We start from the raw sequence: 19,202 nt of genomic DNA on the forward strand, positions 1-19,202 counted from the left end.
ATGAAGTAATCTATTACCTGCAGTAGAGTAGTGGGATACTCTGGAAGAGGAGGGTGGAGGGGCTTGGGCTCACTTTGTTCTCGGAGGTTGTGATGGCGCACGCCGCTCGGGTCTCCCACATGAAGGTCGCGGTGCAATTCTGGAACATCAGGAACCGGGGGCCCGAAGACTGGAGGGGGCGGAGCCAAGAGTCACAGTGAGAGGGGGCGGAGCCAAGGGCGAGAGAGTCAGAAACAGACGGTAACACACACTGACCACGCCTCCTCTGGAGCACACCAGGTGCAGGCGCGTTCTGTACGACAGCTTCTGTCCGTCCGCCGTGCACTCGGACCCGTCGGAGAACTCCAGCAGAACCCGGTCTCGGGACTCGATGATGGGACCGCGCTTGGAGACGCCCAGGTTCCCGATGGCGACCACTTCCTGTGGAAAACCCTGACGCAGCGAGTGTGGGACAGCGGTTAGAACCACCCCCGGAGAGGACGTCCTCACGGGCTAAAGCTAAGCTAATGCTACCTGCAGCTCTTCTCGCTAATGGAATTTAATACGTGCCGACAGGGAGACTCTTAGCGTTAGCATTGGCCACAGTCTGTGGCTGGCCTCACCGCACCTTGTCCGTGACGTACTTCATCTGGCAGACGGACGCGTTGGCGTGGCAGCCTTGCACGGGGCTGAGAGGACGGCACACGTTGATGTAGAACTTCTTCAGGTCCGAGGCGTCCGACAGGTCCATGGCCTGCCAGTTGCTGCCGGTGGCGGGACGAGACAGACTGCAGGACGGAGAGACAACAGTCTGAGGACAGGAGGTCTGAGGACAGGACCCTGAGGAACGCGTGGCGTCCACGGAATCCCGAGGAAGGTCTGGCGTCCACCTCCCAGCGTCACGTCCCCTTTCACCTGACCAGGTGGTGAAGCGGTTCCACTTCCTGTCTTACCAGGAGGTGGAGCGGTTCTACTTCCTGTCTTACCAGGAGGTGAAGCGGTTCTACTTCCTGTCTTACCAGGAGGTGAAGCGTTCCACTTCCTGTCTTACCAGGAAGTGAAGCGGTTCTACTTCCTGTCTTACCAGGAGGTGAAGCGATTATACTTCCTGTCTTACCAGGAGGTGAAGCGGTTCTACTTCCTGTCTTACCAGGAGGTGAAGCGGTTCCACTTCCTGTCTTACCAGGAAGTGAAGCGATTCTACTTCCTGTCTTACCAGGAAGTGAAGCGGTTCTACTTCCTGTCTTACCAGGAAGTGAAGCGGTTCTACTTCCTGTCTTACCAGGAAGTGAAGCGGTTCCACTTCCTGTCTTACCAGGAAGTGAAGCGATTCTACTTCCTGTCTTACCAGGAAGTGAAGCGGTTCTACTTCCTGTCTTACCAGGAGGTGAAGCGGTTCCACTTCCTGTCTTACCAGGAGGTGAAGCGGTTCTACTTCCTGTCTTACCAGGAGGTGAAGCAGTTCCACTTCCTGTCTTACCAGGAGGTGAAGCGATTATACTTCCTGTCTTACCAGGAGGTGGAGCAGTTCTACTTCCTGTCTTACCAGGAGGTGAAGCGGTTCTACTTCCTGTCTTACCAGGAGGTGAAGCAGTTCCACTTCCTGTCTTACCAGGAGGTGAAGCAGTTCCACTTCCTGTCTTACCAGGAAGTGAAGCGATTATACTTCCTGTCTTACCAGGAAGTGAAGCAGTTCTACTTCCTGTCTTACCAGGAGGTGAAGCGGTTCCACTTCCTGTCTTACCAGGAGGTGAAGCGGTTCTACTTCCTGTCTTACCAGGAGGTGAAGCGGTTCTACTTGTCTCACCTGGACAGGTCGTACTGGTCCCGGGTCTTGGGGTCGGTCACCAGACACTCGTGCGGTCTCTGAGGACAGGCGTAGGCCGTGTACCAGCGGAAATTGTAGGTGTAGTCGTCTTCCTCCTGTGGCGGGACGACAAGGTGAGTCTGGGACAGTCGGGGGTGTTGGGGGGGGGGGGGGGGGGGGGGGGGGGGTCCTACCTGGAACTGGGGCCCCCCGGGGCCGGCGTCGGGGTCGCAGAGGAAGGAGACGAGGGTGGAGCGCAGCGTGTGCTGCTGGTTGTTGTAGCTGGAGCCGTTGACGTAGCTCAGCTGGATCAGGCCGTCGTAGTACGTCAGGTGCGAGTTCGCCTTGCCGAGACTCCACGAGCTGCGGAGGGGAGACCACAGAGTCAGGTCCGGGTCCCGGGGGGGGGGCGGGGGGCGGGGCCTCACCTGGTCGCCACCTGACAGGCGCCGGCGCCGAGCGGACAGGAGGCGGCGCTCAGCGGCGCGCACACGTTGATGTAGAAGTCGTAGCTGCCGCTCGTCACCTTGTAGTGACCGCCCAGAGGTTTGGACAGGGGGGACAGGTCGAAGGACAGGCCTGGGGGGGGGGGGGTAGAAAGTACCCAGTTAGAAAACCCCACCCCACACACACGTGTGTGTTTGTCGGTCACAGTCTGTCTCTAGCTCGTCCACACCAGAACTCCGTCTTGTCCCATCAGCCACAGAGAACCCTGGCCTGTAATGAGGCCGGGGTTGAGTTCTGGAGTACCAGGGCTCTGCTTCTGGACTTTCATGCTCATGTGTCACTGAAGGCCACTACATAGGGACTACGCTGGAACATAGACCGTCACTCAGTCTGTCTCTATGTGTCTCAGTGTCTCTCTACCAGTGGTGGCGTCCTCCACCCTGCAGTCCTGTCCTTGGACTCTGGACAAGACGCAGGCGGCCGAAGTGAACCAGTCCAGCTCGTAGAGACAACGATCGGAGGACACCCTCCGGAGGACTGGAGCGCTGTCCACGTCTCCTGAGGACCAGAGGAGGACAGGTTGGACCAGAGGACATGTTGGACCAGAGGACATGTTGGACCAGAGGACATGTTGACGGGAACCTGACCTGGTCTACATCGGAGCGTGAGGATGCTGGAGATCCGGTTCTTGCGGTCCGGGCAGGGACTTCCCTCCGAGTACACGAGGCGGAGGTCTGCCCCCCCCCCACCTTGCTGGGGGGGGGACAGGAAGCTGCCCAGGCTGAGAGACACGTTCTTCTCATCTGGAACACAGAACACTGTCAGAACCTTGTTCCCCCCCCACCCCCGACCCCCGACCCCCCCAGTCTTACCCACGGCACAGATGGCGGCGTCCGGCGGGCAGCCGGCGGCCCCCCCCCGTCAGGAGAACCTTGTGGCAGACGTTCATGAAGTAGCGGAAGTCCGAGTGCTTGCTGGAGTCCACGACCTCCCAGTTCTCCGAGAGGTCTGAACCTGGACCGGAACGGGGAACAGGGGCAGAACCACAGGACACGCTGAGGAACCCCCCCGTTTCCATGACAACGCTTCAAGAAGTCCAAATGTTTCAAGAACAAAGTCTTGAGGTTGGACGTTGTGTGTGTGTGGTTCTCACCGGGGAACCGTGTGTGTGGTTCTGACCAGGGAACCGTGTGTGTGGTTCTGACCAGCGTACCGTGTGTGTGTGTGGTTCTCACCAGGGTTCCGTGTGAGGGCCGACAGGTCGTAGCGCCGGGTTCCGTCTCTCAGGAGACACAGCAGGTTCTCCTTCTCCTTCACGCAGGCGAAGGACGTCTCCCAGTCGAACAGGTAGGTGCAGTCCGTCTCGCCCGAGAACACCGGAGTCCCTCGTCCACCGTTCTCTACAGGACACCGGAGAACATCTCCATGAGTCAATGCCAACAACCTCCAGGGAGGAACCAGAGGAACATCTACAGTGGGACCTCCACAGAGGAACCCCAACAAAGGAACCTCTGCAGTGGAACCAGAGAAATGTCCTCAAAAGAACCAAAGGAACGTCAACAGTGGAACCAGAGGAACCTCCTGAGGAATGTCCAGAGAAACTAGAGGAACGTCTACAGTGGAACCAGTGGAACCTCCAGAGGAATGTCCAGAGAAACTAGAGGAACGTCTACAGTGGAACCAGAGGAACCTCCAGAGGAATGTCCAGAGAAACTAGAGGAATGTCTACAGTGGAACCAGAGGAACCTCCTGAGGAATGTCCAGAGAAACTAGAGGAACGTCTACAGTGGAACCAGAGGAACCTCCAGAGGAATGTCCAGAGAAACTAGAGGAAGTCTACAGTGGAACCAGAGGAACCTCCGGAGGAATGTCAAGAGGAATGTGCAGAGAAACTAGAGGAACGTCTACAGTGGAACCAGAGGAACCTCCAGAGGAATGTCCAGAGAAACTAGAGGAACGTCTACAGTGGAACCAGAGGAACCTCCAGAGGAATGTCAAGAGGAATGTGCAGAGAAACTAGAGGAACGTCTACAGTGGAACCAGAGGAACCTCCAGAGGAATGTCTTCAGTGGAACCAGAGGAACCTCCAGAGGAATGAAGGGAACGCCCACTGACCTGCTGTCTTGTTGCACTTGAAGTTGATAATGGTCATCCTCTGGAACCCTGAGGAACATGTGCTCCCCTCTGGATAGATGAGAATCAGATCTCCGTCCGAGTACCTGTGGAGGAGCGGAGAACACGTGACGTGTGGCGAGCGGGCGGAGCCGTGGAACGTCTCCCCCCCGTGGCGTTCTCCGAGGCGTACCTCAGGGTCTGGTTCTGGAACCTTCCGGCGACCTTCTTCATGTCTCCAGACTTCTTCACCTGGCAGGACGACACGTAGGGGTCGTCTCCGCACTCGGACGACGGGATCCTGCCGCACACGTTCAGGTAGAACACGTAGCCGTCGGTTCCGTCGGTTCCGTCGCCCGGGCCAGAGTGGGCGTAGTACGGATGGTCCGTGGCTGCAAAGACATGTCGACACGTTCCACACACCGGAAGATGTTCCGACAAACCCTCCAGATGTTCCAGTGTGTGGAACGTCCCCGGGCGTCCGGAGACGTTGGGAAGGTTCCACACGTTCCGCGGGGACTCACAGCTCAGAACCAGCGGCGTGAGGTCGATGGACACGTCGTGTTGCTCGCTGCTCAGCTGGCAGCTGTGACTCTCCAGGTAGTCCCGGTGACACGCGAACTCCGTCACCCACAGAACCTCGAACCGGCAGTTCGACTCCGCCGTCATCTTCGGGGCGCTGCCCTGCACAGCAGAGGGTGAGACGGGAGAGTGAGACGGTGGGGTGAGACAGGAGAGTGAGACGGTGGGGTGAGACGGTGGGGTGAGACAGGAGAGTGAGACAGGAGAGTGAGACGGTGGAGTGAGACGGTGGGGTGAGACGGTGGGGTGAGACGGTGGGGTGAGACGGTGGGGTGAGACGGTGGGGTGATACGGTGGAGTGAGACGGTGGAGTGAGACGGTGGAGTGAGACGGGGGAGTGAGACAGGAGAGTGAGACAGGAGAGTGAGACGGTGGAGTGAGACGGTGGGGTGAGACGGTGGAGTGAGACGGTGGAGTGAGACGGGAGAGTGAGACGGGAGAGTGAGACGGGAGAGTGAGACGGTGGAGCGAGACAGGAGAGTGAGACGGTGGAGAGAGACAGGAGAGTGAGACTGGAGAGTGAGACGGTGGAGTGAGACAGGAGAGTGAGACGGTGGGGTGAGACGTGGAGTGAGACGGGAGAGTGAGACAGGAGAGTGAGACGGTGGAGTGAGACGGTGGGGTGAGACGGTGGAGTGAGACGGTGGAGTGAGATGGGAGAGTGAGACGGGAGAGTGAGACGGGAGAGTGAGACGGTGGAGCGAGACAGGAGAGTGAGACGGTGGAGAGAGACAGGAGAGTGAGACTGGAGAGTGAGACGGTGGAGTGAGACAGGAGAGTGAGACGGTGGGGTGAGACGTGGAGTGAGACGGGAGAGTGAGACGGTGGAGAGAGACAGGAGAGTGAGACGGGAGAGTGAGACGGTGGAGTGAGACAGGAGAGTGAGACCAGAGAGTGAGACCAGAGAGTGAGACCAGAGAGTGAGACGGTGGAGTGAGACAGGAGAGTGAGACGTGGAGTGAGAGAGACAGGAGTGAGACAGGAGAGTGAGACAGGAGAGTGAGACAGGAGAGTGAGACAGGAGAGTGAGACAGGGACTCACTGGACGTCTGCTGGACGGACAGACCAAGGTAACGGTGACGGCCGGCTGGTGGTTGTTACAACGTTCTGGAGGAGGAACATCTGAGGAACCCTCGTACTGCAACCTGAGACTGAGACCACAACAGAGACCGGATCAGAGACCGGATCAGAGACCGGATCGTCACAATTTCCTGTTTCTCCCTTCTTTCCTTTTCTTCTTTACCAGAACGGCAGGTTGACATTTTCTATTCCCGAACCTTCGTTCTACGTTCCAAGCTGTGCAAAGCTATGCTATGCTATGCTAAGCTATGCTATGCTAAGAGCTAACCTGTCTCCAGACAGGAGCTCCAGCGGCGAGGTGGGGACTCCCATCCCGAAGGAGCCCTGAGCCGTGACGAGACAGGCGGCCGATCCCTCTGGACACGACTTCTCTGGAGCGTCTGGCGGGTGGTGGGGAGGGGAGGGGGGGAGGGGGAGGGGGAGGGGAGAGGGGGAGGGGGAGGGGGGGGGGGGGTTAGCACCGTTAGCCACGGTAGCACCATTAGCACATTGACTATCGTTTCAAGTGACATTTCAAAAAGATCAAACACTTTGGATCCTGTAGGACATGGGGGACTAGTTGGACATGTTGGACATGGGGGACTAGTTGGACATGTTGGACATGGCGGACTAGTTGGACATGGGGACTAGTTGGACATGTTGGACATGGGGGACTAGTTTGGCATGGGGGACTACCTGGACATGTTGGACATGGGGTACTACTTGGACATGGGGGACTAGTTGGACTTGGGGGACTAGTTGGACTTGGGGGACATGTTGCACTGGTGGTCCCTCAGGGACTCACTGAGGCTGCGGCAGACGTTGATGTAGAAGTCCACGGCGTCGTCCCCGTCGTCCACCAGGTATCCGTCCTCCAGTCTGATCAAAGGACTCAGGTCGTGCTTCTTCCCGTCAGAGTCAAACACGGCGCAGGGGACCTGTTGAGACCAGCACACCTTCATCAGTCTCGTCAGACCCCGGACCAGACCCCGGACCAGACCCCGGACCAGACCCCGTCCTCCTGTCCTTGCCTACCTCCTTGTGTGGTCTGAAGGTGTCCCTCCTGCAGGCGGTGTAGCTCTTCCACTCAAAGTAGTGGACACACTGAGACACGGCCACGAACTCTGGAGTCCCCTGGAGACACGCCGGGGTCAAAGGTCAGACCAGGTGTGACTGGTTATTAACCTGGTCTGACTAGTACTGGTCTATAACCTACTAGTACTGGTCTATAACCTGGTCTGACTAGTACTGGTGTATAACCAGTACTAGTACTGGTCTCTAACCTACTAGTACTGGTCTATAACCTGGTCTGACTAGTACTGGTGTATAACCAGTACTAGTACTGGTCTCTAACCTACTAGTACTGGTCTATAACCTGGTCTGACTAGTACTGGTCTATAACCTACTAGTACTGGTCTATAACCTGGTCTGACTAGTACTGGTCTACAACCAGTACTAGTACTGGTCTATAACCTACTAGTACTGGTCAATAACCTGGTCTGACTAGTACTGGTCTATAACCTACTAGTACTGGTCTATAGCCTAGTCTGATTAGTACTGGTTTATAACCTGGTCTGACTAGTATTGGTCTATAACCTAGTCTGACTAGTACTGGTGTATAACCTACTAGTACTGGTTATTAACCTAGTCTGACTAGTACTGGTCTATAACCTAGTCTGACTAGTACTGGTCTATAACCTACTAGTACTGGTCTATAACCTAGTCTGACTAGTACTGGTGTATAACCTACTAGTACTGGTCTATAACCTAGTCTGACTAGTACTGGTCTATAACCTACTAGTACTGGTCTATAACCTAGTCTGACTAGTACTGGTCTATAACCTACTAGTCCTGGTCTATAACCTAGTCTGACTAGTACTGGTCTATAACCTGGTCTGACTAGTACTGGTCTATAACCTACTAGTACTGGTCTATAACCTAGTCTGACTAGTACTGGTCTATAACCTAGTCAAACTAGTCTATAACCAAATCCGACTCGTCCATAACCCAGTCTAACTAGTCTATAAACCACACTAACTAGTCCTCAGACTAGTTAGTGTGGTTTATATATACACAGGAACATAACCACACTAACTAGTCCTCATAGTAGTTAGTGTGGTTATGGCCTAGTTAGTGTGGTTAGAGACTAGTTAGTGTGGTTAGAGATTAGTTAGTGTGGTTATGGACTAGTTAGTGTGGTTATGAACTAGTTAGTGTGGTTGGAGACTAGTTAGTGTGGTTATGTTCCTGTGCTGCTCGTCGTTCGTCTTTAAAAACGAGTCACTTCAGAAAGTTAAGATCAAAGTCAAGCTGGACTTTGATCTTCGTCTCGTTACGCTGAAGCACAACGACTGTTAACCTGTGTGTGTGTGTGTGTGTGTGTGTGTGTGTGTGTGTGTGTGTGTGTGTGTGTGTGTGTGTGTGTGTGTGTGTGTGTGTGTGTGTTACCATGGTCTTCCCACACTGGAAGCTGATGCTGGTCTGGATTGTGTTAGAACTTCCGGGACAGTTCTTGGTGGTGTTGAAGTCGAGAACCGAATCAGAGACCGCCAGGAGGCTGAGCTCGCCTGCACACACACACACACACACACACACACACACACTAAAAACCGTGGTTCCTCTCCCGACGTTCTCAAAGCGGTTCTCCGACACCAGCCACCGACTCACCGACGGACTGTTCCACGCCGCTGTCGAGTTCTCGAGCACAGGCGGCAGCGGCGGAACCGCAGGCGGTGGGCGGAGACGAGGCGCAGAACCTCAGCGTGTACTGGACCCGGTTCTCCTGATCGATGGCCTCCCACTTGTACCTGGAACCCAGTTCTCACTCAGTTCAGAACCAACAGGCTTTGATGGGATTAGTTTACTGTAACGGTTAGTCTGGGGAACGTGCAGAGGAACGTTAGGATCAGAGGCTAGAGGAACCTTAGGACCAGAGGCCGTTACGCTAGAGGAACGTTAGGACCAGAGGCGAGAGGAACGTTAGGACCAGAGGCGAGAGGAACGTTAGGACCAGAGGCGAGAGGAACGTTAGGACCAAAGGCTAGAGGAACCTTAGAACCAGAGGTAGAGTGTGTAAAGGTGTAGTAGAACGTCACTTTCAGCTCCAATCAGTGGAGGACTAATACTGGAAACCTTTGAGCTACAGAACCAGAGAACCAGAGAACTAGAACATGGAACTACAGAACCACAGAACAACAGAACCAGAGAACTAGAACATGGAACTACAGAACCACAGAACAAGGAACTACAGAACCAGAGAACAACAGAGCCAGAGAACTCGAACATGGAACTACAGAACTACAGAACCACAGAATCAGAATACTAGAACATGGAACTGCAGAACCACAGAACCAGAGAACTAGAACATGGAACTGCAGAACCACAGAACCACAGAACTAGAACATGGAACTACTGAACCACAGAACCAGAGAACTAGAACAAGGAACTACAGAACCACAGAACCAGAGAACTAGAACAAGGAACTACAGAACCAGAGAACAACAGAGCCAGAGAACTCGAACATGGAACTACAGAACTACAGAACCACAGAATCAGAATACTAGAACATGGAACTGCCGAACCACAGAACCAGAGAACTAGAACATGGAACTGCAGAACCACAGAACCAGAGAACTAGAACATGGAACCACAGAACCAGAGAACCAGTCCTGAGCTCTTGTCAAGTGCAGGCAGTTAGCAGTTACTAGCATTAGCATTAGCTTGGGCTGCAGTCACTTCCTGTTGAGCTTCAAAGCGAACCGACTCCTGCAGCTTCCGGTCTGTGACTGTTTGTTTAGTATTGTTTGTTTGTTTTTCTCTTCCAGAGAACCGGAGGCCAGTCTGGTTCTGGGGTGGGGGGGGGGGGGGGGGGGGGGGAGAGAGGGGGGGGGGGGGAGAGAGAGAGAGAGAGAGAGGGGGGGGGGTCCGTGTTTACCTGCACAGGTCCTGGTACCACGGCGGACCTCCGTCCTCCGCCGCCGCGGAGCGGATCGACAGGCAGCCCAGGAACAAGGCGAGGAGCAGCGGCCACGGAGGGGCCCGGGGCCCCGGGAGGACCGGGGGCACCGGGGGCACCGGGGGCACCGGGGGCGACATGAGAGGCGGTTAGAGAGCGGAGGGCTGCGGGGAAGGAAGCCTGACGAGCGGCTACGACGACATGATGCAGCAGAGGAAGTGAGGGAGGCATGTGACACCTGGTCACATGACCCGCGTGACGGCGAGAGGCGTTCAGGGGCCGTGGGGAAAAAAGTGATTTTTCAAACGAGGCGTTCAGGGGCCGTGGGAAAAAAAAACTTTTTCACACGAGGCGTTCAGGGGCCGTTGTGAGTCGTCACATGAAATTACATTGTTTCCCAGTATGTATATTTGCTTTATTTCATATATATATAAAATCACATATATATATACATATAATTAAAAAAATATATGTATAAATATATATATATATATACAAATATATATATATTTTTTAATTATATATATAATATATTTATAATTTTATTTATTTATTTAATTTTATACATACATATATATGTGTGTGTGTGTGTATATATATATATATATATATGAATATATAGTCTGTGATTGTTCTATTTGTGATATTTCTACAGTTTTATATGTATTTACATGAATTCTCTGCTCTTCACCATGAAGCCTTGACTGATCTGGTCACATGACCTGGGCTCAGCCAATCCCAGCTGGTTGATCACAGAGAGTGACGGCACCTGTGTTCCTGCCCAGCAGGTATCAGGTGAGCGTGTTCAGGTGTTCAGGTGTCCAGGTGAGGCCTTGCAGCAGCAGCATGTGGTTCCTCGTCCTCGTCCTCGTCTCAGCAGGTAGGAACCCTGAGGACGGTACTTTTCTACGGTACCAGTACCTTCAGCTGCTTGGCGGTACCAGGTACCGACAGGAGAACTGGTCCTGGTCTCCATAAGCCTGAACCTCCAGTGTTGTGTGTGTGTGTGTGCAGCTGCTGGCGCCCCCTCCAGCCCGCCCGGGGGAACTGCAGCCTCTGTGTCCGGCACCGCCGTGGTTCTCCAGTCGGCTGCTGCAGAGAACGTCACAGGTGAGTCTGGAGAACCAGGAGACCGCCATGAGGTGGGAGAACCAGCGTTCCTGACCGTCCCTCCTCTTCCTGCTCTCAGCCGGCGGTTCTTGGACCGACGCCCAGAACCGAAGCGTTCCGTCAGCAGGTCTGGCGCCCGTCCGTCACGGTGAGGCTTTTCTGAGCGAGGCGTCGTTCTGACGCTCTGTCGGTTCTGCAGGATCTCCGGGGAGCGGCGTGGGACGGAACGACAGCGCCGAGACTCTGGAAGGTATCGGTTCCTCTCCCGTCGGTCCTTCAGTGAAACCACAGAACTGATCTGCTGCTGCTTCCACAGAACTGGAGAACCCTGCCGGGCTCCTGGAAGGAGACATCCTCATCCCGGTAAGGACGGAACCCCAAAGGGAACCCGGAACGCTGAAAGTGGTTGTCGAACTGAATGTGTGGGTTCCGTGCAGGAGGACCGGAACGCCGTCCGGACCCTGTGGCGGGACGCCGTCGTGTTCTACTCCGTCAGCGACGATCTGGGTTCGTATTCTCGCACTCTGCTGCTGAAGAGAACGCGGGGAACCGGTCTGGACGTTCTTGCCTTTCAGCTCGTCGGCAGAACGACGTCCTCGCCGCCTTCGCCATGATCTCCGACCTCACCTGCGTCCGCTTCCAGAGGCGCAGCGACCAGCTCAACTACGTCCACATCCGCGACGGCAGAGGGTGAGGAACCGTTCCCCCCCCCCGTGGAACCTGACGGTGTTCCGCGGTCTGACGAGTCTGACGTGACGTCTGCTGTGTAGATTTTAATATCGTGAATGAAATGACCGCTAAGTGACGTGGTCCACGTTGACGGAACCGTCACCCGGGGTTCCGTCTCCCGGTTCTCCTCGCCCTCCAGATGTGCGTCCCCCGTCGGGTGCCGCGGCGGCGTCCAGCCGGTGTTCTTCGGCGCGGCGTGCACGGCGGGGAACCTGGCCCACGAGTTGCTCCACGCCCTGGGACTGTACCACGAACACGCCCGCGCGGACCGCGAGCGCCACGTCGCCATCCACTGGAACAGCATCAAGCCGGGTGAAGAACCGCAACTTGGGACGCGGGAACGTTTCCGTGGAACCGAGAGGTCGTGACCCGGTTTGTTCTTGCTCTTGAAGGGAAACGGAGGAACTTCAAGGTGATGGCCGGCGACACGCTGGACTTGCCGTACGACCTGGGGTCCATCATGCACTACGGACCGTAGGTTCCACCCTCGCCGGGGACGGGTTCCACCCTCGCCGGGGCAGGAACCGGTCAGAAAGTAAGAGAACCTACTGTGAGTAAAAAAACCAGTCTCTTGGCAGGTACTTCTTCAGCGTGGACGGAAACCCCACCATGTCGGCGCGGCAGCGCGGCGGCGTGCAGATCGGCCAGAGGAACGGCCTCAGCCCGCTGGACGTCCAGAAGATCAACCGACTGTACCGCTGCGGTAGAACCCCAACCCTTACGTTCTCCACCGTGGAAACCCACCCCGGCGCCGAGCCGCTCTAACGCGGAACCTTCTCCTCTTTCAGGCCGGCGGAGGAACGACTGACGGCGTCAATAAAAACCTCTTGATCCTCAACGAGTCGCTTTGTCCTCTCACTTCACACAGAACACGTTCTCCAGTAGTGCTCTAGAACACGACACGCAGGCTTTAGGGCGCTGAGGGGCGGAGCTTAAACTGTGACGAGGACCAGAGTCGCTCCCTGAGGGACTCCGGACACAGAGTTCTCTACGAGACCAGAACCGTCAAATCTGGATGAGAAAAGTTGAAAAGTTGATCTGAACTAAACAACTTCGTAATTCATGACAGTTACAGTTACTGAGTTACAGTTACTGAGTTAGTTACTGGATGACTTGTGCTTTATTCCAGTGTTCTTCAACCTTCCTTGAGCCAAGGAACACTTTTGTCTTTGTAAACATCTGGAGCCAAACCACCACTTTCATCACTTTGATGTTTGTCTCCTTAGATTGGGTGATAAAGTCACTATGTGATGTCACTGAGCGCGTCGTTAACATAAAAGACATTTATCATCTAGACCAGTGTTTTTCAACCTTTTAGAGTCAAGACACACTTTTCTTTGGAAACATCTGGAGCCACACCTCCACCTGAACATGTTAAAGTTTAAACTCTGTAGCCTCTATTAACAATATAAAGTCTTTCTCATCACAGTTTTATCAACAGGAATCCAGTAAATCCAGAAAGCAAGGACTTTTTTTAATAGTGCCTCCGTCAGTGTGAAACCTGGACCTGATGGATGAAGAGCTGAGATCCTGGTTTTCAAAAACTTCTCCATCACTGTCACTGACACAGTACTTTGATACAAGATGGTAGCAGGAGGTGGAGATGAACCACACTGACGTCTGTCACTTTACATTTCACCGGCAAAGTTCTGTGCTGCCCTCTAGTGGTGAAGAGTATTTATACAGGATTACTCTGCAACACACTGCCCTCTAGTGGTGAAGAGTATTTATACAGGATTACTCTGCAACACACTGCCCTCTAGTGGTGAAGAGTATTTATACAGGATTACTCTGCAACACACTGTCGCTGTGAGAGCAAAGGTTTTGTTAGAACAAAATGTGGAATGTGATCATTTCCCCCGACTCACCTGACGATCTGGAGGAAACACCAGAGGGGGAGAACTCTGGTTTATTGTACGTTTCAAAGGTTCCAACACCCTGAGATGACCAGCAGGGGGCGGCACGTGTGTGTGTGTGTGTGTGTGTGTGTGTGTGTGTGTGTGTGTGTGTGTGTGTGTTCCAGCTGACGTTCTGCAGGTTGCAGCTCGTTTTTAAAACTAGAAAATCTTCTGTAATGAAGTAATTAAAGTAATTAAATGTGATGTTTGACACTGAAAGAACCGAGAGACTGTTGATCTACACGTGTTTGAAAATACTTCACGTGGAAAACCTTCATGAGAGAACGACTCTAGACTGAGAACGACTCTGAACTGAGAACGACTCTAGACTGAGAACGACTCTAGACTGAGAACGACTCTGAACTGAGAACGACTCTGAACTGAGAACGACTCTGAACTGAGAACGACTCTAGACTGAGAACGACTCTGAACTGAGAACGACTCTAGACTGAGAACGACTCTGAACTGAGAACGACTCTAGACTGAGAACGACTCTGAACTGAGAACGACTCTGAACTGAGAACGACTCTGAACTGAGAACGACTCTAGACTGAGAACGACTCTGGACTGAGAACGACTGAACTGAGAACGACTCTAGACTGAGAACGACTCTGAACTGAGAACGACTCTAGACTGAGAACGACTCTAGACTGAGAACGACTCTGAACTGAGAACGACTCTGAACTGAGAACGACTCTGAACTGAGAACGACTCTAGACTGAGAACGACTCTGAACTGAGAACGACTCTGAACTGAGAACGACTCTAGACTGAGAACGACTCTGGACTGAGAACGACTCTGAACTGAGAACGACTCTGAACTGAGAACGACTCTAGACTGAGAACGACTCTGAACTGAGAACGACTCTAGACTGAGAACGACTCTGAACTGAGAACGACTCTAGACTGAGAACGACTCTAGACTGAGAACGACTCTAGACTGAGAACGACTCCAGACTGAGAACGACTCTGAACTGAGAACGACTCTGAACTGAGAACGACTCTAGACTGAGAACGACTCTGGACTGAGAACGACTGAACTGAGAACGACTCTAGACTGAGAACGACTCTGAACTGAGAACGACTCTGAACTGAGAACGACTCTAGACTGAGAACGACTCTAGACTGAGAACGACTCTAGACTGAGAACGACTCTGAACTGAGAACGACTCTAGACTGAGAACGACTCTAGACTGAGAACGACTCTGAACTGAGAACGACTCTAGACTGAGAACGACTCTGAACTGAGAACGCCTCTGAACTGAGAACGACTCTAGACTGAGAACGACTCTGAACTGAGAACGACTCTAGACTGAGAACGACTCTAGACTGAGAACGACTCTAGACTGAGAACGACTCCAGACTGAGAACGACTCTGAACTGAGAACGACTCTAGACTGAGAACGACTCTAGACTGAGAACGACTCTAGACTGAGAACGACTCTAGACTGAGAACGACTCTAGACTGAGAACGACTCTGAACTGAGAACGACTCTGAACTGAGAACGACTCTAGACTGAGAACGACTCTGAACTGAGAACGACTCTGAACTGAGAACGACTCTAGACTGAGAACGACTCTGGACTGAGAACGACTGAACTGAGAACGACTCTAGACTGAGAACGACTCTGAACTGAGAACGACTCTGAACTGAGAACGACTCTGAACTGAGAACGACTCTGAACTGAGAACGACTCTAGACTGAGAACGACTCTGAACTGAGAACGACTCTAGACTGAGAACGACTCTGAACTGAGAACGCCTCTGAACTGAGAACGACTCTAGACTGAGAACGACTCTGAACTGAGAACGACTCTAGACTGAGAACGACTCTAGACTGAGAACGACTCTAGACTGAGAACGACTCCAGACTGAGAACGACTCTGAACTGAGAACGACTCTGAACTGAGAACGACTCTAGACTGAGAACGACTCTGGACTGAGAACGACTGAACTGAGAACGACTCTAGACTGAGAACGACTCTGAACTGAGAACGACTCTGAACTGAGAACGACTCTAGACTGAGAACGACTCTGGACTGAGAACGACTCTGAACTGAGAACGACTCTAGACTGAGAACGACTCTAGACTGAGAACGACTCTGAACTGAGAACGACTCTAGACTGAGAACGACTCTAGACTGAGAACGACTCTGAACTGAGAACGACTCTAGACTGAGAACGACTCTGAACTGAGAACGCCTCTGAACTGAGAACGACTCTAGACTGAGAACGACTCTGAACTGAGAACGACTCTAGACTGAGAACGACTCTAGACTGAGAACGACTCTAGACTGAGAACGACTCCAGACTGAGAACGACTCTGAACTGAGAACGACTCTAGACTGAGAACGACTCTGAACTGAGAACGACTCTAGACTGAGAACGACTCTAGACTGAGAACGACTCTGAACTGAGAACGACTCTAGACTGAGAACGACTCTAGACTGAGAACGACTCTAGACTGAGAACGACTCTAGACTGAGAACGACTCTGGACTGAGAACGACTGAACTGAGAACGACTCTAGACTGAGAACGACTCTGAACTGAGAACGACTCTGAACTGAGAACGACTCTGAACTGAGAACGACTCTAGACTGAGAACGACTCTAGACTGAGAACGACTCTGAACTGAGAACGACTCTGAACTGAGAACGACTCTGAACTGAGAACGACTCTAGACTGAGAACGACTCTAGACTGAGAACGACTCTAGACTGAGAACGACTCTGAACTGAGAACGACTCTAGACTGAGAACGACTCTGAACTGAGAACGACTCTGAACTGAGAACGACTCTATACTGAGAACGACTCTAGACTGAGAACGACTCTGAACTGAGAACGACTCTAGACTGAGAACGACTCTGAACTGAGAACGACTCTAGACTGAGAACGACTCTATACTGAGAACGACTCTGAACTGAGAACGACTCTAGACTGAGAACGACTCTAGAATGAGAACGACTCTAGACTGAGAACGACTCTAGACTGAGAACGACTCTGAACTGAGAACGACTCTAGACTGAGAACGACTCTAGACTGAGAACGACTCTGAACTGAGAACGACTCTGAACTGAGAACGACTCTAGACTGAGAACGACTCTGGACTGAGAACGACTCTGGACTGAGAACGACTCTAGACTGAGAACGACTCTGAACTGAGAACGACTGAACTGAGAACGACTCTAGACTGAGAACGACTCTGAACTGAGAACGACTCTAGACTGAGAACGACTCTGAACTGAGAACGACTCTAGACTGAGAACGACTCTAGACTGAGAACGACTCTGAACTGAGAACGACTCTAGACTGAGAACGACTCTGAACTGAGAACGACTCTGAACTGAGAACGACTGAACTGAGAACGACTCTAGACTGAGAACGACTCTGAACTGAGAACGACTCTAGACTGAGAACGACTCTGAACTGAGAACGACTCTAGACTGAGAACGACTCTAGACTGAGAACGACTCTGAACTGAGAACGACTCTAGACTGAGAACGACTCTGAACTGAGAACGACTCTGAACTGAGAACGACTGAACTGAGAACGACTCTAGACTGAGAACGACTCTAGACTGAGAACGACTCTAGACTGAGAACGACTCTGAACTGAGAACGACTCTAGACTGAGAACGACTCTAGACTGAGAACGACTCTGAACTGAGAACGACTCTAGACTGAGAACGACTCTGAACTGAGAACGACTCTAGACTGAGAACGACTCTAGACTGAGAACGACTCTGAACTGAGAACGACTCTGAACTGAGAACGACTGAACTGAGAACGACTCTAGACTGAGAACGACTCTAGACTGAGAACGACTCTAGACTGAGAACGACTCTAGACTGAGAACGACTCTGAACTTCTGCTGTGTGAATTTTGAATATCCAGAATCCTCCTGGTCCTGGAGGTTCCTGGTCCCGGAGGTTCCTGGTCTCGGAGACTCCTGGTTCCGGAGGTTCCTGGTCTCGGAGACTCCTGGTTCCGGAGGTTCCTGGTCCCGGAGGTTCCTGGTCTCGGAGGTTCCTGGTCTCGGAGGTTCCTGGTTCCGGAGGTTCCTGGTCCCGGAGGTTCCTGGTCTCGGAGGTTCCTGGTCTCGGAGGTTCCTGGTTCCGGAGGTTCCTGCTCTCGGAGACTCCTGGTTCCGGAGGTTCCTGGTCCCGGAGGTTCCTGGTCTCGGAGGTTCCGTCTCTAGTTGGAGACGAACGTTCCCAACAAGTCGTTGATTCCAGATTGTCTCACGATCGTCGTCGGTGTGACTCAGAGTTTCGTTTTTTAACGAGTTGGAACATGATGATGGAAATAATGTAGAAATATGAACTAAGCCGGGGAACTCCGTAGAACCGTGTCGTTAGACGGGTTGGAGAACTAGCGAGTCCGTTTCCCGGATTGCTCAAATTCAGTAAAACTTCCATTGTTGGGAAACGTTCTGGTGAGTTGACGTTCTGGTGAGTTGACGTTCTGGCGAGTTGATGTTTTGGCGAGTTGACGTTCTGGTGAGTTGAGGTACCGGGCAGTTGTGGTTCCGGTGAGTTGAGGTTCCGGTGAGTTGAGGTTCCGGTGAGTTGACATTCGGGTGAGTTGAGGTTCCGGTCAGTTGACCGTATTGTGAGTTGAGGTTCCGGTGAGTTGACATTCAGGTGAGTTGAGGTTCCGGTGAGTTGAGGTTCCGGTCAGTTGACCGTATTGTGAGTTGAGGTTCCGGTCAGTTGACCGTCCGGTGAGTTGAGGTTCCGGTCACTTGAGGTTCCGGTCAGTTGACCGTCCGGTGAGTTGAGGTTCCGGTGAGTTGAGGTTCCGGTGAGTTGACCGTATTGTGAGTTGACATTCAGGTGAGTTGAGGTTCCGGTGAGTTGAGGTTCCGGTCAGTTGACCGTATTGTGAGTTGAGGTTCCGGTCAGTTGATCGTCCGGTGAGTTGAGGTTCCGGTCACTTGAGGTTCCGGTCAGTTGATGTTCCGGTCAGTTGTTTCTGGTGAAGGTTCCGGTCAGTTGATGCTCCGGTGAGTTGAGGTTCCGGTCAGGTGACGTTCCGGTGAGTGGACTTGGTCATGTGACTCCACATCCTGTCCAGAACGTCCAGAACGTCCAGAACGTCAGGACGATGTCAGGAAACATGAGTCAAGGTTCCAACTAGTTCCTCGTCACAGAAAAAAAAAACAAAGTTTCACAACTTCCCAGACGAGTCACGACACGTTGATCTTCTGGTGGTTCTGTCGCCATGGCAACCGAGGTTCTGCCTGCAGAATTTACACATTTAAACACTTTCATGTGGATATTTTTTAATAACTATTTTATCTACGGGGTGAAGAGGAGGAGCTGCAGGGCCAATCTGGGGCAGGAGGGAGGGAGGGGGGTGGGGGAGGGAGGGGGGGGGGAGGGAGGGGGGGGGGGGAGGGGCAGAAAGGGGGGTGGGGCAGAAAGGAGGAGCTCCAGGGAGACTCGGGGCAGAAACTGTCAGAAAGAGTTTGAGCTTTTCACTCACTGATCACGACTCTGTGGGAACAGAACGTCCAACTAGAA

At 52.9% G+C, this 19,202-nt stretch overlaps 1 protein-coding gene across 1 annotated transcript in view; it reads right to left on the reverse strand.

Moving 5' to 3' along the window:
• igf2r (insulin-like growth factor 2 receptor) overlaps window positions 1-10,125 on the reverse strand; it is a 30,492-nt gene extending 20,367 nt beyond the window's left edge. Inside the window, exons 1-20 of the mRNA XM_080521366.1 lie at window positions 9,921-10,125; window positions 8,654-8,793; window positions 8,435-8,553; window positions 7,022-7,120; window positions 6,792-6,924; window positions 6,276-6,387; window positions 5,970-6,078; window positions 4,870-5,029; window positions 4,539-4,737; window positions 4,349-4,452; window positions 3,469-3,633; window positions 3,110-3,247; window positions 2,881-3,036; window positions 2,654-2,791; window positions 2,215-2,365; window positions 1,981-2,149; window positions 1,787-1,902; window positions 608-767; window positions 256-432; window positions 74-169 (exon numbers count right to left, since the gene is read on the reverse strand). Of these exons, the coding sequence (XP_080377492.1) occupies window positions 74-169; window positions 256-432; window positions 608-767; window positions 1,787-1,902; window positions 1,981-2,149; window positions 2,215-2,365; window positions 2,654-2,791; window positions 2,881-3,036; window positions 3,110-3,247; window positions 3,469-3,633; window positions 4,349-4,452; window positions 4,539-4,737; window positions 4,870-5,029; window positions 5,970-6,078; window positions 6,276-6,387; window positions 6,792-6,924; window positions 7,022-7,120; window positions 8,435-8,553; window positions 8,654-8,793; window positions 9,921-10,081 (2,802 nt within the window). The 5' untranslated portion in view covers window positions 10,082-10,125. The remainder of the gene's footprint in view (window positions 1-73; window positions 170-255; window positions 433-607; window positions 768-1,786; window positions 1,903-1,980; window positions 2,150-2,214; window positions 2,366-2,653; window positions 2,792-2,880; window positions 3,037-3,109; window positions 3,248-3,468; window positions 3,634-4,348; window positions 4,453-4,538; window positions 4,738-4,869; window positions 5,030-5,969; window positions 6,079-6,275; window positions 6,388-6,791; window positions 6,925-7,021; window positions 7,121-8,434; window positions 8,554-8,653; window positions 8,794-9,920) is intronic.
• Between the last annotated feature and the right edge of the window lie 9,077 nt (window positions 10,126-19,202).

The sequence above is a fragment of the Blennius ocellaris genome (assembly GCF_963422515.1).
Source record: "Blennius ocellaris genome assembly, contig: SCAFFOLD_175, whole genome shotgun sequence".
Lineage (NCBI taxonomy): Eukaryota > Metazoa > Chordata > Actinopteri > Blenniiformes > Blenniidae > Blennius > Blennius ocellaris.